The sequence below is a fragment of the Rhagoletis pomonella genome, unplaced genomic scaffold, assembly GCF_013731165.1.
Source record: "Rhagoletis pomonella isolate Grant_MI unplaced genomic scaffold, Rhpom_1.0 Rhpom_scaffold_00008, whole genome shotgun sequence".
NCBI classification, from domain to species: domain Eukaryota; kingdom Metazoa; phylum Arthropoda; class Insecta; order Diptera; family Tephritidae; genus Rhagoletis; species Rhagoletis pomonella.
Window position 1 is genome coordinate 11,547,593 of NW_023458562.1, and position 14,367 is coordinate 11,561,959.

Here is a 14,367-nt window from a genome sequence, read left to right on the forward strand (position 1 = left end):
TATAGATTGAATTATATTTTAAATGAAAATTATTAAAAATAAATAAATAAACATAATTTGCAAGCAATATCGTTTTGAATTTCGTTGCTAATTAGTTGCACGCATCTGTATGCATTAATGAATAGTAATTTGGTATTTATTAAGCGTTTGCCACAAACCTGGATTCCATGTCCACTGCCTTGTTGGCTAATATGCAGCTGTTGGGTTTGTTTCATTTGCAAAGTTGTAGTTGTCGACTGCTGCTGCTGCTGATGCATATTTGGACCCGCTTGTGAGCTACCGCTATTACTAGCACCTGCATTAACTCCTCCAGCCGGACCATTTTGATGGTTTTGTCCCGAAGGGCCGCCTACATTAGGACCGCCACCCATACCGCTTGGACCGCTGTTGACGTTGGGCGGAGGTCCATTTTGGGGCCCACTACGCTGTTGTGGATTGGTCTGCTGTTGCTGTTGAGGCATTTGCTGGGCACCAATATTGGGAGCACCAGCACTGCCGCCACATCCGCCCATGCCTACGCCAACACCTACACCACCTACTCCGCCTGCAGCTCGATTAGGCCCTTGCATAAATGATTGCCCAGTAGGATTTTGGTTGTTTGCTCCTGTCATCGGTGAGTTATAGGCCGAGTATTGCTGTTGAGGATTTGGTTGCTGCTGTTGCGTTTGAGTCTGACCTGGTTTTGGGAAATTTCCAGCGCCCGCACCTGGTCCCATTTTCGGTCCGTTCGAACCGTGCGAGTGTTGCGCTGCTTGCGGATGTTGCTGTTGTGCGTGCGATTGTGGTTGCGGATGTTGATGTTGTTGTTGGTGCATTTGTGTCTGTTGTAGCCGTTTGAGATCGAAGTCGTTTTGTGAAGAATAGAATAACTCCTGTTTTATGTCGAGGAATGGTTGCTGCATGCCGACGTTCGCACCGGGACCACCCATGGGTACGTTTCCAGGACCCTTTTGCTGAAACTGTGACGGTAGATGTTGTTGTTGCTGCGGGCCATTCGGTCCCATCCCAAAATCGTTACTAAAGCTACCGTAATCACTGTATCGTCCGTTTGGTCCACTTCCAGCCATTAATTGCCCTTGCTGTGATTGGTGCATTGGCGGTCGTGGGAAACCACCCATGCCTCCCATGGCGTTCTTGTGTTGATGCTGCTCCGCCATTTGTTTTAAAGTTTGTGCCGCAAGCGAGTTCATCGATCCGCCATCCGGGCCGTTCAGAAACTGCCGCATTTTGTTCATAGTCTGAGGATCGGGTTGTGGAGGCCCGTTCATAGGGCCACCAACACCGCCATTAGGCCCATTGTTTGGGCCACCAACGCTCATGCCGATGCCGCCACCACCGAACGCAGCGTTGAAATCTGCCATTGCATTTTCCGACTTTACATTTAGACTATTGATTAGGTCCTGTGCATTTGGTGGCTCCACTTTTATACCATCCTCAGTTTTAATATCTAAAAGTGGCTTCTCATCGAAGCTAAACAAATCCGGATTAAAATCTTGCAAATCGTTGATGATGTCATCACCCATGAGATCAGGGAAGCCGGGAAAATTGCCATTGGGACCGGACTCCTTTTCTAGCCCTGCCAAATCGGGAAACTCCTGGTCTGGCTCACGTTTGCATTCAACCAAATTGGCGAGACCGCCTAGTCCGCCAGTCACGCCCACTTTTTGCTGTTGCTGTGTTGTAGTATTCGAGTTATTGTGCCCGCCCATTAAGTTGCTGCCAACGCCACTCGTTCCGCTGTTACCACCCATGTTATTTCCTCCATTGGCACCGCCGCCGTTGCCAGGATTTCCACGTCCATTATTTGATATGCCGCCGCCACCACCTTGTGGATCATTTGTAGCACCAGAACCACCGCTGGAACCACCACCCGCTGCCCCGCAACCTCCGCCGTTCCCACTTACGTCGGGCTCACTCTTTACTGAAGTGTTCGTAAGGGCCTTCACTGTAACATTTGTGCTTATCTGCTGCGGCTGCGAATTCGCCGCCGAGGTGGTGAACTCTAATTTTTGCACAATATGCACTGAGAATTTCGTAAGATTTTCGGAGCCGCCGTTATTGTTGTTGTTGTTATTGTTGTTTGGTAGTTTATGTGGTGGCTCGAAGTTCTCACCTCCATTGTCGATGTCGTCCGCTGGTCGTTTTAGAAATTTCTGCTGCTGCAACGAGAAGAAAAAATTCACAAGATTACTATATTTTAAAGTGAAAATCTGAGATTTATTTTGTAGATTAATTTATGATCACATTAAATATCAGAATAATACTAGAGTTCACTCTTTAAGGCGAAACTGTGTGCGTTTGGGCGAAAGTGCGAAAATGAGAAATATTCGACAGTTTTTTACAAAAAACATATGGCAACGTTTCGCACTTTTAGTTTCGCATAAACGCACAGCTGAAACCCCGACTGAAATGCAAAGAGCGAGAAAACTGTGTTGTTGTGCTGTGCTGTTCGTACATCGCTTCGGCAGTTAAAGCGAACTGTTTGAAATTTCGCGGCCAAAGCAACAACACTATTCACCCACGATTGAGAGAATACAAAGGTTGCGCCGATCTCGGACCGCTATTCCTCTCTTAACGAATTTGACAGAATCGTTGTTTGCATGACGTCACACTTGTGCAACTTGTTTACGTTTTCCTTGCAACATTTTTTCTTCTTCTTCCATTCTTGCTCACGTTTTGGCATTTCTCTCTCGCAATTGCACCAGTGTGACGTCACACAAAAGTTATTCTCAAAAATCCTCTCTGATCGGCGCAATCTTGTATTCTATCATTCTTGCTATTCACTCCTTTGTGCAAAACAAAGAGCTCATTTTTGTCTTTCACATTTTCGCATCAAAGAGGTCACACAATATCGAGAAAATCTGTTTGCAATAATGTTACATACATATATTAATATGTATGTATAAGCATTAATTAAAATACAATTAGATCGATCATTACCCAAATATTCATTAAAGTGTTTAGTTTATTTCCTCTTATAGCAAAGCAGCATCGAACCGAAGAATATCGGGGAGCTTCGCCAACACTCCTTCATCGAACATTCAAATGGTTGATTCCTTATTTTGTTTTTTGTTCCATTGAGTCGCACTATTATTTATCTTAAAAGACTTGCTGATCCTCTTTTAACCAACCAAGAGCTTTATAAGTACATATATCACCATAGAGACAAATTTAGCTAGATATATGCATTTTTGTGGTTTTTCAGTTTCACACATTTTATTCACATACATTTCTTAAAGCACCAAAGTTTTCCAATTACACTAGCCGACAATAAATCCGACCTGTGGCATTTAACCATACTGGAAGTAAAGAAATTCTTTCATGTTCATGTTTGTACCAAAAGTTAATAATTTTTTTAAATTTTGCAAACTTGTCGAGAAATCGATGTATAGGTCCTAAACTACTGATTCGGCTGGAAAATGTTGTTAGCATGGGCAATAGGAAAGCTAGCTAGCTAAGCTTCACTAGTGTAAAAAGAAATTTGAAATTGAAAAATGCAAATTAAGTGAATGCATTTTTTTAAGAAAAATAGCCGAAATTTGGCTCTATCTAAAAAACTGTGTTCTACTTTTTCATTTTCTGATTTTGAATTCAGCGAAAAATTATACATTTCATTTCCTCGGCTATATACAGTCAACCACAAAAGTTTAGGTACAGAGAATGTTTCATAATGGATGGAAAATTTTTTATTTTAATTTCTCTTCGCTAATCTTTTTTTATAAAGGTATGGTTCATACTAAAACCAAAAAAAAACATAGAAATAAAATATATAAACTCTGTGCAAAACTGAGGAAACTCAAATAAATTAACATAAATATTTTCAACTTTCTAATCAGACTTTTTAGAAAAATGTTTGTTATGCAGTTTATAGCATATTAACTGATAAAGAACAACTTTGAAGTGTCTAAAAAATCACTTTAGTTCTGATACATTTTTACGGCTTTGCGCATTTTCTTCCATATAAAAATAAATTTCGAATATCGAAAATAATACAGCTGTGTAAAATGACATCGAGAAATACCACCAGCTCCGCCAGAAGTGGGAAGGATCTCCCCGAGCTGTTTGATACCAGACGAGGTTTCAGACAAGGCCTTTCGTGTGATTTCTTTAATCGGATTTTGGAGAAGAAAATAAGAGAAACAGAATTGTAGTGGAACTCCGGCTACTAAACCGCTCAGGCACAATTCTTTGCAGGAGCGTACAATTGCTGGCATATTCCGACGACATCAGTTCTGCCTTCTGGAATTTAGATAGCGAAGGGATTGGAATCCGTTGATGATCATATGTCATCAATCCAATCACCAAAATTAAAGGGGAGGCCTCTAAAAATTTGTATAATGGGCGATCCTCGAATAGATGGTTGATACGATAAATTCCAGGAATTTTATTGTTCTTAGTATTCTTGAGCATCCATAAAAGCAAACGCATTTCAAATGGCACCGCCGGAAACGAGTCGTGGAGGGAGGGCTTAACAAGTGAATACAAAGGTCCTCAACAGCACGAAACTGTACCGTAGGATTTATAACGGTTATAATAACCTTATACATATACATCATTTTAGCATTGATAATCGAACAAAGCTCTTTTCTCAGGCTATTAGGTTTCACCAAAATGAATGCAAAATCATCATATGTGCGATGATTCGCAATAAGAACTCGATTTTTATATATTTATACCCGAGCGCACTTGTGCACAAGGGTATATTAATTTTGTTCACATAACGGTTGTTTGTAACAGCCAAAACGAATCGAGATAGATATAGACAAATGTATACATAAATGATCAGGATGAAAAAAGAAATCGATTAAGCCATGTCTGTCTGTCCGTCCGTCTGTCCGTCTGTCCGTGTACACGATAACTCGAGCAAAAATAGAGATATCTTAACGAAATTTGGTATGTAGGTTTCCCTTAATCCAAGGTAGGTTGGTATTGAAAATGGGCGAAATCGGACTTTAACCACGCCCACTTCCCATATAACGGTAATTTCCAGAAATACGAAAACTGCGATATTTTAGTAACTACTAAAGATAATTCACTCAAAATTGATATTTATAATAAGTTTTAGACGAAAAATAAGAATATTATAAATTTTTGGAAAATGGGCGTAGCCACGCCCACTTATGGTTATATGTATATATCTTGGTAACCACTGCACCAATTTCTTCCAAACTTGGCACAGTTGTAGGCCTTCGCACAACATACTAAATGGCCGAAAATTTTTAAAATCGCTCAATAACCACGCCTACTTCCCATATAACGGTAATTTTCAGAAATACGAAAACTGCGATATTTTAGTAACTACTGGAGATTATTCGCTCAAAATTGATATTTACAATAATTTTTCGACGAAAAATAAGAATATTATAAATTTTTGGAAAATGGGCGTAGCCACGCCCACTTATGGTTACATGTGTATATCTTGGTAACCGCTGCACCAATTTCTTCCAAACTTGGCACAGTTGTTGGCCCTGGTACAGCATAAAAAATCGCCGAAACTTTTTAAAATCGGACAATAACCACGCCCACATCCCATATAACGGTAATTTAGAGAAATACAAAATCTTCGATAAATCAGTAAATATTGAAGCTAATTTATTCAAAATTGATACTTGCAACAATTCTTTACCAAGAAATACGTTTATGGTAAAATTTTGGAAAATGGGCATGGCACCGCCCACTTATGATCACATATATGTATATCGGTAACCGTTCTACCAATTTGTACCAAACTCGGTGTGGTTATTGTGCTTGCCACATATAAGCAAAACGTTGAAAATTATTGAAATCGGACTAAAATAACGGCCGCTTCTCATATAACGGTAAATTTCAGAAATGCTTGAAACTTCAATATTTCGAAATTGAAGGACGCTAATTTACTCAAAATTGATACACCCCGGCTTACCATGTAGCGGTAGCTTTCGGAAAGGTGAAAAACATATATTTAATATTTGCGCCGGGTATTTAATGTTCGGCTCCGCCCGAACTTAGACTTTCTTACTTGTTTTATATACAGTGACTCAAACTAATTACATCTGTTGATTTTTTTTTTTAAATATTCGTAATGTTTTTCGAGTTAATTTTCTTTTGTTATTTTTCTAATAAAAATACCGTCCAACCTTTAACCAAACTCACATAAATCATAGTTTCCAACTATAAAAAATTTATAAAAATGCTACAAATTTTCATGAAAATTAAGCTTTTTAATCTGAATCTTTAGAACGATTTTGGTTTGTTTTGAGCCGTTAAAATTGCAGTTTTATAGTCTAAGTGCAAGTTTCAAAAGGCTCAAAAATCGGGTTGACTACTTTTTCGGGTTTTCTATAAACAAGTGCAATTTAAACAAAATAGCCCGTGATAATAAATTGTGTTCTCTGCTCTTCGTGCCACACCAACAGATGCCTTGCCACACCAACAGATGCCTTGCCACTCCAAGTATATATTAGGCCAAAAAATAACAAAAAACAAAGAGCTTGTCAAACATTTTTAGCTTGAAGGCATCTTGGACTCCATTGGTCTTCGTGGCATTATAAAGCTCAGCGCCCTGAACCTGTTTAAAGGCTGATTCGACGTATGTTTCCTCGTCCACACATACTTTTTCTTGATTTTTGCACAAAATTTTCTCCGCAAGCTCACACTTCGCCGAGCATATTTCGAAGAATACGTAGAAGTTACAAAGAATAGATACGCGATATTAATAACGACAAAATACCCTATCAATGTGTATACTTACTTCATATTTACAGTTAATTTTACGCAAGTGGTGAGTAAACATAATCCACAACGTTTTTTCGTGTCCATTCTTTACGTTTTCCACTGGGTTATTTCACTTGTGCTCTTGCAGCTTTACTTTCTGTTTTGATTTCGATTTTAATTTAATTTGATTCGATTTGTTGTGTGTGCCATATTCCTTTTGCCACCCAGTAACAGCTATTCCATCAATGCATAATATCTCTTTGTAAGTAATTTTATTAACAGCGTTGCCATTTTAGCCGTTTTCCGGCTAGATTTAGCCGGTTTTGATAGCAACTAGCCGCAGAAAATTCGATCTAGCCGGCAGCCGATTTGTTAGCCGGTTTGTAAAAAAAAGTTAGCCGTTTTTAGCCGATTTTACTATTTGCCTAATTTTCAGGTGAAAAAGTAAACAAGTTGTTCGAAAGCAATAATGCAGACGAAATGAAGATTTTTAATGAACTCAATGTTTTACTTTCGCATCTATGCTCCCTAGTGGTTATTAGCGCGGACACATTTGATCCTATATGCTCCCCGTTGGAACCATACCTTGCTCCATTTCCTCAGTTTTATCACAGTTTTGAAGAGTATTTAAAAACAAAAGTAAACAAAACGCTTTTGACCACGAAGCCGAGAAAATAATTCGAGAAAATGGTCGCTATTTTATTATCACTTTAATAAAGGAATTACGCCAACGCCTCCCTACATATATTGCCACACTACACAAAATTGACTTTTTTCGGTTGGAAATGCATTAAGAGTAATTAAACCAAAAGTATTTGTTCAACTACAGCAACAAAAGCACAAATATAATGCCGACGAAATAACATCCATAGAGATGCAATGGCAACGGTTAACGTTACATACCTGGAGTAATTTAGACTCAACTGTAAAATTTTGGGCCGAAGTTTATCAATTTCGAAATGCCCTAGGAGAAGACCCTTTTCTGACCTTTGCAACCTAGTTTTTAGTTTTCTTGTTTTGCCCATAAGTAATGCAGAAGTAGAGCGAATATTTAGTTCAATGAATATAATAAAAACTAAGCAAAGAAATCCAATGTGCGTTAACACTTTAAACGCTATACACTCGATATAAATTAATGGTGTTAACTAGTCTTTCGTTTCTTGCGATTTATTTAAATAAAGCATGTGAATTTTCACTAAAACATTTTAGCCGTTTTTTGCAAGAGTCTATGTGAAATTTCACTAAAACATTTTAGCCGTTTTTAGCCGCTTTTTTTTGCCAATCTAGCCGGTCGGCTCAAAAAGTTCTGGCAACACTGTTTATTAATGCCTGCGCGAAGAGAGTTGCAATTCAACATAGATATGTATGTATGTATATGCATCTGCATGTATGTATGTATGTACTAAACCATGGTGGGTTGCGTGAGTTTTCATTGCGTGTACCTATGTGTGGATACACATCTAAACTCAATTTCTTTTTTGCTTCCCTCTGACAATTTGCAAGTGTTTTTTACTTATTGTATGTTGTTGTAATTGCTTTGAACTATTTTCTGTTTTATGCACTTTCTCTCTTTGTATCAGTTGCAATTGCAATTCCACACCAAACGTTCATAAATCTGTGGTCAAAAGCAATAACCGCCTAAGTAGAAAAACCTGAATCCGAATCCATTTGGATTATAATGTTAACCTTATAGGGAAACCAAAATATTTTCGTCTATAACTTTTTAAATAGCCTAGCTGGCGAGATGGGGATTTCACATACACATGGAATAGAAGTTGCAGATCACGATAGCATATATAACTCAATTCTTTCTTATATCGACTTAGGCGGTTATTGCTTATGCCCACAGAAATATAATTTTGTTCGAAAGCTTTTAGCTCTGAGTGTAGGTCTCGTGTGCTAAAATGAGTGATTAAATAGAAGAACAATCGACGTGCTGCCAAATAAGAAAAGGGGGAATCAATCCGTGGAAGCGAAATTCTAACCCAGCAAAACGTACGGTTAACCTACAAATTAATCGGAGTCGAAAAAATATTTACCACCGCATACATCTTCTCGTCTGGAAGGCATTACTTTTAAGTTTAGTGAATGTGTTTTAGATATACATATGTATACAACAGACTGATTCAAAAAATCGACTTACTGCTTTTTTAATAGCCCCCTCTTCAATACCTCCAGGGGGATGTCAAAAGATGCCTGTTAAAACCGCAACCCGTAATATTAAGTTTAAAAGGTCGCGCATCACGGATTTCTATTTTCCATATGACATATTACTTAGAAAAACATTGTTTTCAACTTTGGAACTGGTTTTCTCGTTTATGAATTATCGAACTAAGAAATACGATACACATTTTTGTAGGAAATAAGACGCTTCTACAAAAAACGTTTTCTATAATTTTTTAATAAACTTACTGCTTTAGCGGTTATTCAAACTTAAAGTTAAATTTATGTCATTAAATATTACAGTTTTTTCTCCTATTTTAGGTAAAATAATTAAAATTATAATTTTTACAAAAATCTTACAAATTGTAATTCCCTGTTAGAAAAAGGTATTAAAATTATTCTTAAATTGTTTGACTATACAGTTGTAAGTTCTACATGCTTACATTTTCAAAATCGTCTTTTTTGTAACTAACTATCGAGTGACTGAATAAACTAACAAAAACAAAAAGCACGACTAATTCAAAAATACTTACTGTTGAGTGATTATAAAGTAAAAATTTAGATTTTACATAAATAATCTTTTAAAATAATGACTATTTTAGAGCTTTATTATTGTTGTTTTAGAAGATTATTTATGTAAAATCTAATGGCCTTATTCATAAAAAATAAAGTAGGTTGAAGCATAAAGTTTTGATACATTCCTCAATTTATAAACCTTTTATAAAGCTATTTTATTTTTTATGAATAAGACCATACGTTTTTTTAACTTCATAAATATTCAAAAGTAAGTATTTTTGAATCGAGTCAATAGTTCGTTACAAAAAAGGCGATTTTGAAAATGTAAGCATGTAGAACTTACAACTGTAAAGTCAAACAATTTAAAAATAGTTTTAATATCTTTTTCTAACTGGGAAACAATTTACTGGATTTTTGTAAAAAAAATGTGCAATATTTAATGATAATTTTGATTAATTTACCTAAGATAGGAGACCTGTAATAATGACATAAATTCAACTTTAACAAAAATGTGCAACGCATTTCTTACTTTGATAATTAATAGATTAAAAAACAAATTCCAAAGTTGAAAATACTTTTTTTCTAAGTATTTTACATATATGGAAAATAAAAATCCGCGATGCGCACATTACTTCCATAAACGAATTTTCAAACATACTGAGGGGATCGAATGGGGGACTGAAGTAAATCTACAACCTTTTCTTTCCAATCGAGAACTTCACCCACTGCCCGTCAAAGCTTCGTGGTCCATATAATTGCCAAAGAGGTTTTGCCGACTCATTGCTCATGGCACAGGGCGACATTGACTGAATCTGAACGGAGACTGATCCTTTTTTTTTAATTTGCAGAACACAACGCAAAGGGACCTCAATCTGCGCGGTGGTAAACGGACTGACAAAATCCAGAAGCGTCGTCTGTTCCTCAGGAGTGAAACTCCCTGGTCTGCGACTGTCCATATTGGGCGGCAAGACTCCTAACTGGCAATAGGTACACAAATAATCTTAATTTAAAAAACTGTACTTTTTAATTCAAATCTTGCCCAAATTTTGGGACACCATGTTCATTAAAAATAAATAAATATTCAAGGCTTACACATTTGCAAGTGCTTGGCCGAGCTTCTCCTCCGATTTGTGGTGTGCGTTTTTAAGTTTTTACACAACTTCAACATTTGTACTGCGCCTCCGAACGGCATTTGGATTTCATTTCTTCATAGAAAAATACACTCGGAGGTTTTCCATTGCCAGCCAAACCGCTGTTAGAAAGAACTTTTTCTAATTTATATGTTTCTCGGACCAGGGATCGAAAACCAAGTCCTAAGAAGTGGTAGAACAAACCTCTAACCACTCAGCCACAGCGGCCGTAAAGCATTCCTTATCCCACATCTACACGTTCTACTAAATGTATCCTAACTTCTATGAATTTTCTGTTTTACAACTTGCAACTTGCTGTCCTAACATTTCATATTCAAAATGCCATCAAACTGGTCAAAATGTCACTTAACTTAATCAGCTGACCACAAGTGTACATACATATTCGTCTCGGCCAAGCAAATAGAAACAATCATTACACAACTTCACGAAGCGATCAATATGCTCACGAAACTCAGTGCAATGTAGACTAACAATATGGGTACGAAATGAAGGAGAAAATTCTGTAGAATTAAAAAAAATTAAATTTGTTGGTCCAAAAGGACGAATATTTTCATACATACACTGAGGAGCAAAACCGGAACAGTAATACATAATGTGAATTTTCTTGCGATATATTCGCAATATATGAAGACTTTTTTGTAATCTAGTTTCGGAATTCACATTTCCAATGTTTATTTCATCAGAAGGCCATAAAAACAATAATTAATACAAGCAGATAAAGAAGAAAATTGCAAAAAAACGTAGCAACTAGATTGTTCCAGTTTTGCACCCGACAGAAAATTTTACCATTTGCTTGACTTTTAATAAATTGGCCATAACCAATTTGAATATTTTAGCTTTTATGGTCATCTTGGGATACTTTCGCACAGGTTTTAGAAGAAATCTGTTGAGAACGCGCACCTGTTTTCCTCAACGCCATGCCCTAGGTCTTGCATGCGATTGAGCGAATTTTCGCAATTGTACAGTGGCATTTTCAAACAATTCCATAAGTTTTCTGTTGAATCAATTCTGGGCTTTACGCAGGTCACTCAATGATTATAAAAACTTAGGATTTCTACCTATTTGGCCCCAGTTTCGGAGGATATTTCTGATCATTGTCCTGTTAAAATTGATAAAAGCCTGCGAAAAATATCCTCAGAAATTGCCAAATTCTTTGAAAATGCTCATTTGTTGTCACTTTTCTTTTTAGCGTCGATTTTACCACAGTTCTTACTCCCTAAGGCGTAACACGGCCCTACATCATTAAATGTACACATGCAAACCTAATAGTTTAAATATGTTGGGACGTTAGGCACATCCCTGATGCAGGTGTACAGCACTTGAACCAATATTCCGACTTAAAACGTTTAATTTTGTCCTCAGAGTTAAAAAATTTAGGGCCGTGCCCTAATTAATAGTAAATTTTGGTAGAATAATGTGGTCGTTTATGAAGAACTTGTAAATTCCCGCTTCAAAATAATACCAATCCAATGTTTTTTCTTAGTAAAAATGCGTTTCTGACTAACAATTTTTCTGGATGTCAAAGCAGGCTTTCTCCTCTTTATCTTTGTGCTGCAATAACTTGTTCCCATGTCTTACATAATGTCCAGTCACTTACATTGTGGTAATAAAACAGTAATTTTTGATTTCGAACCAAAGTTTATTGGCATTTAGATATCCTCCAATATGCCTAGCCTGGCAAATTGCAATTTTTTGTGGCCTCTTGATCTTGCAGACTTGGGCTTTCTGGCCGTTTTGCAAAAACTTTAAATTCTTTTTGCTTGGTATGTGCACTTAATGCACTCACAGCGAAAATTCCACGCACCTTGATTACAAAATTGCAGGAAATGAGCCAGAACTCCTCTTTGAATTATAAAATTCAGCAATTACTAAAAGGGTGCAAAACTGGAACAATCCAGTTCATTTTTGTTTGGTAATTTTTTTCTGAGTTTCCATATGCGAATCTTAAAAATTTTATGATCAAACGTTTAGTTAAACATCAGTAAGGCGAAATGCAAGTTTGAATTACCATAAAGTAAATAAACTGAAGAAGTACATTACCACAAACTTAACTTTCCGTTCTATTGTTCCAGTTTTGCTCTTCAGTGTATATATATATATTTTCATACATATATATATATTTTCATACATATATATATATTTTCATATATATTTTGTAATTTCAACGATACGATTAATTCCAAAAATTAGTTAAATAACGCAGTGCAATGTAGAGTAACAATATGGAAACCAATGAAGGACAAAATTCTGCAGAATTAAATAAAATAAATTGTTTAGTTCAGTGCGAATAGCTATTGAAAATGCCCTTTTAATTAATTTTATTTTTTTAAGCTAATAAAGTTAGAAAGACGAAGTTCACGGATTGATTGAGTATGTGTTATTAGTCCATAACATTTTCACTACCTACGCGTCTTTATGCACCAAAAATTTTAACCGGTTTTACTTTACAGAATTTTCTCTTTTATTCGAACCCATATTGTATTTCCTTTTTTAAATGAATCGAATCCGAAAAGAATTGATCATATTTCCCCAAATTTCAAAGTCCTTATAAGCCATCGCCAATTTTCTAATCCTGAGCTCTCGAATTTTCACCAAATAGACACTCTAATGTGAGTAAGGCCAAATGAACAAAAATTAAAAAGTAATTATAAGTAATGTGAAAAGGGATCTTTTTGCAAAAATCCGTGACTAGGCAAAATTATCGAGGATCAGTTCACTCATGTACATACATACACCATAATTACATATAATTATAAACGCACCCCCAGGCCCGTCGAGAGGGAGGGTGGAAAGGGATGAGTTCCCCAGGCCGGGTCTTCTTAAGGGGCTAGAAGTATCAGAACTATCATTTGTTAAATTTTTTTTTACAATGTAATTGCTACTTTGTTATAGGCTTTTATTATAAATAATAGAAATATATTCCGATTCATGCTGATTGCTTCTGGCTTTATAAATTAAACAAAAAGATCATATGACCCAAAACGCGTACTGTTACACAGAACAGAACTTTGTGCGTACATATGCAATGCAGTTGACATTTTGGAAGTCAGCCTAATTTTCTGCAGAGCTTGAGTTCGAGCTTACAACTGCTCCAAGATATTGAGGTTTTTCGCGGTTAAGTACACGAAAAACGGCTTTAATGGCCACTTTTGTTTGCTCTTTGCCATTTAGTCCAATTCTTACCCTTCAAAATGCGCCTTCGAGTGGTGCTTTACGACTTTACTTTCAGAAATTATGGCCATTGGAAGATGACGTATTGAGTGAGAATGCATATGCTTGGTTTGGCGATATTAGATTCGAGGACACGGCAGTTAAGTGGCCGTATCTCTTGAAGGAAAAATCGTGTAGCACCATTCGAGAGAGCATTTTAGAAAAATACTTGAAATAATTCTATTCGATTTTTACTATTTAATTAAAGAATCTTCTTTTTCTTTAACTTCAAAGTACGATGTAAAAAATGGTGGCCCTTAAATATAAACAATTAATTTCATATTGTGCTTTTTTACTTTTCATTAATTTAAAGATGTCTCAGGATTAAGTGAATTTTCATGTTTGAGAGAAATTCGTGTTAATATTTATATTGTATGATACCTCAGAATTATGACGAACCAGATATAATCAAAAATATGCGAAACCTGAAAAAAAAATTGTTTCCCTTGGTTTCCTTTTCGGCGATTTGGGCCATATAATTTTAATTTTATAATAATAAAAAAATTATAGTTAGAACATACTTCGTATGGAGGGAAATGACTGGCACTGCCTAAAAACCCAGTCATGTAAGACTTAGACTTGACTTGACTTATCCAAAACAACAACTTCACTTCGAAACTTGGAAAACTATACA

The 14,367-nt window shown here is 36.3% G+C and overlaps 1 protein-coding gene across 13 annotated transcripts in view; it reads right to left on the reverse strand.

Moving 5' to 3' along the window:
• Positions 1-14,367, reverse strand: part of LOC118744187 (neurogenic protein mastermind) — a 209,864-nt gene that overhangs the window by 30,038 nt on the left and 165,459 nt on the right. For 8 of the 13 annotated variants that reach the window (XM_036477011.1, XM_036477004.1, XM_036477010.1 and 5 more), the window contains one exon: positions 159-2,159. In XM_036477011.1, coding sequence (XP_036332904.1) covers positions 159-2,159 — 2,001 coding nt within the window. Of the gene's footprint in view, positions 1-158; positions 2,160-2,940; positions 3,719-6,730; positions 6,947-14,367 lie in introns of those variants that run through there. The other 5 variants (XM_036477015.1, XM_036477013.1, XM_036477016.1 and 2 more) reach the window with 5 other exon arrangements.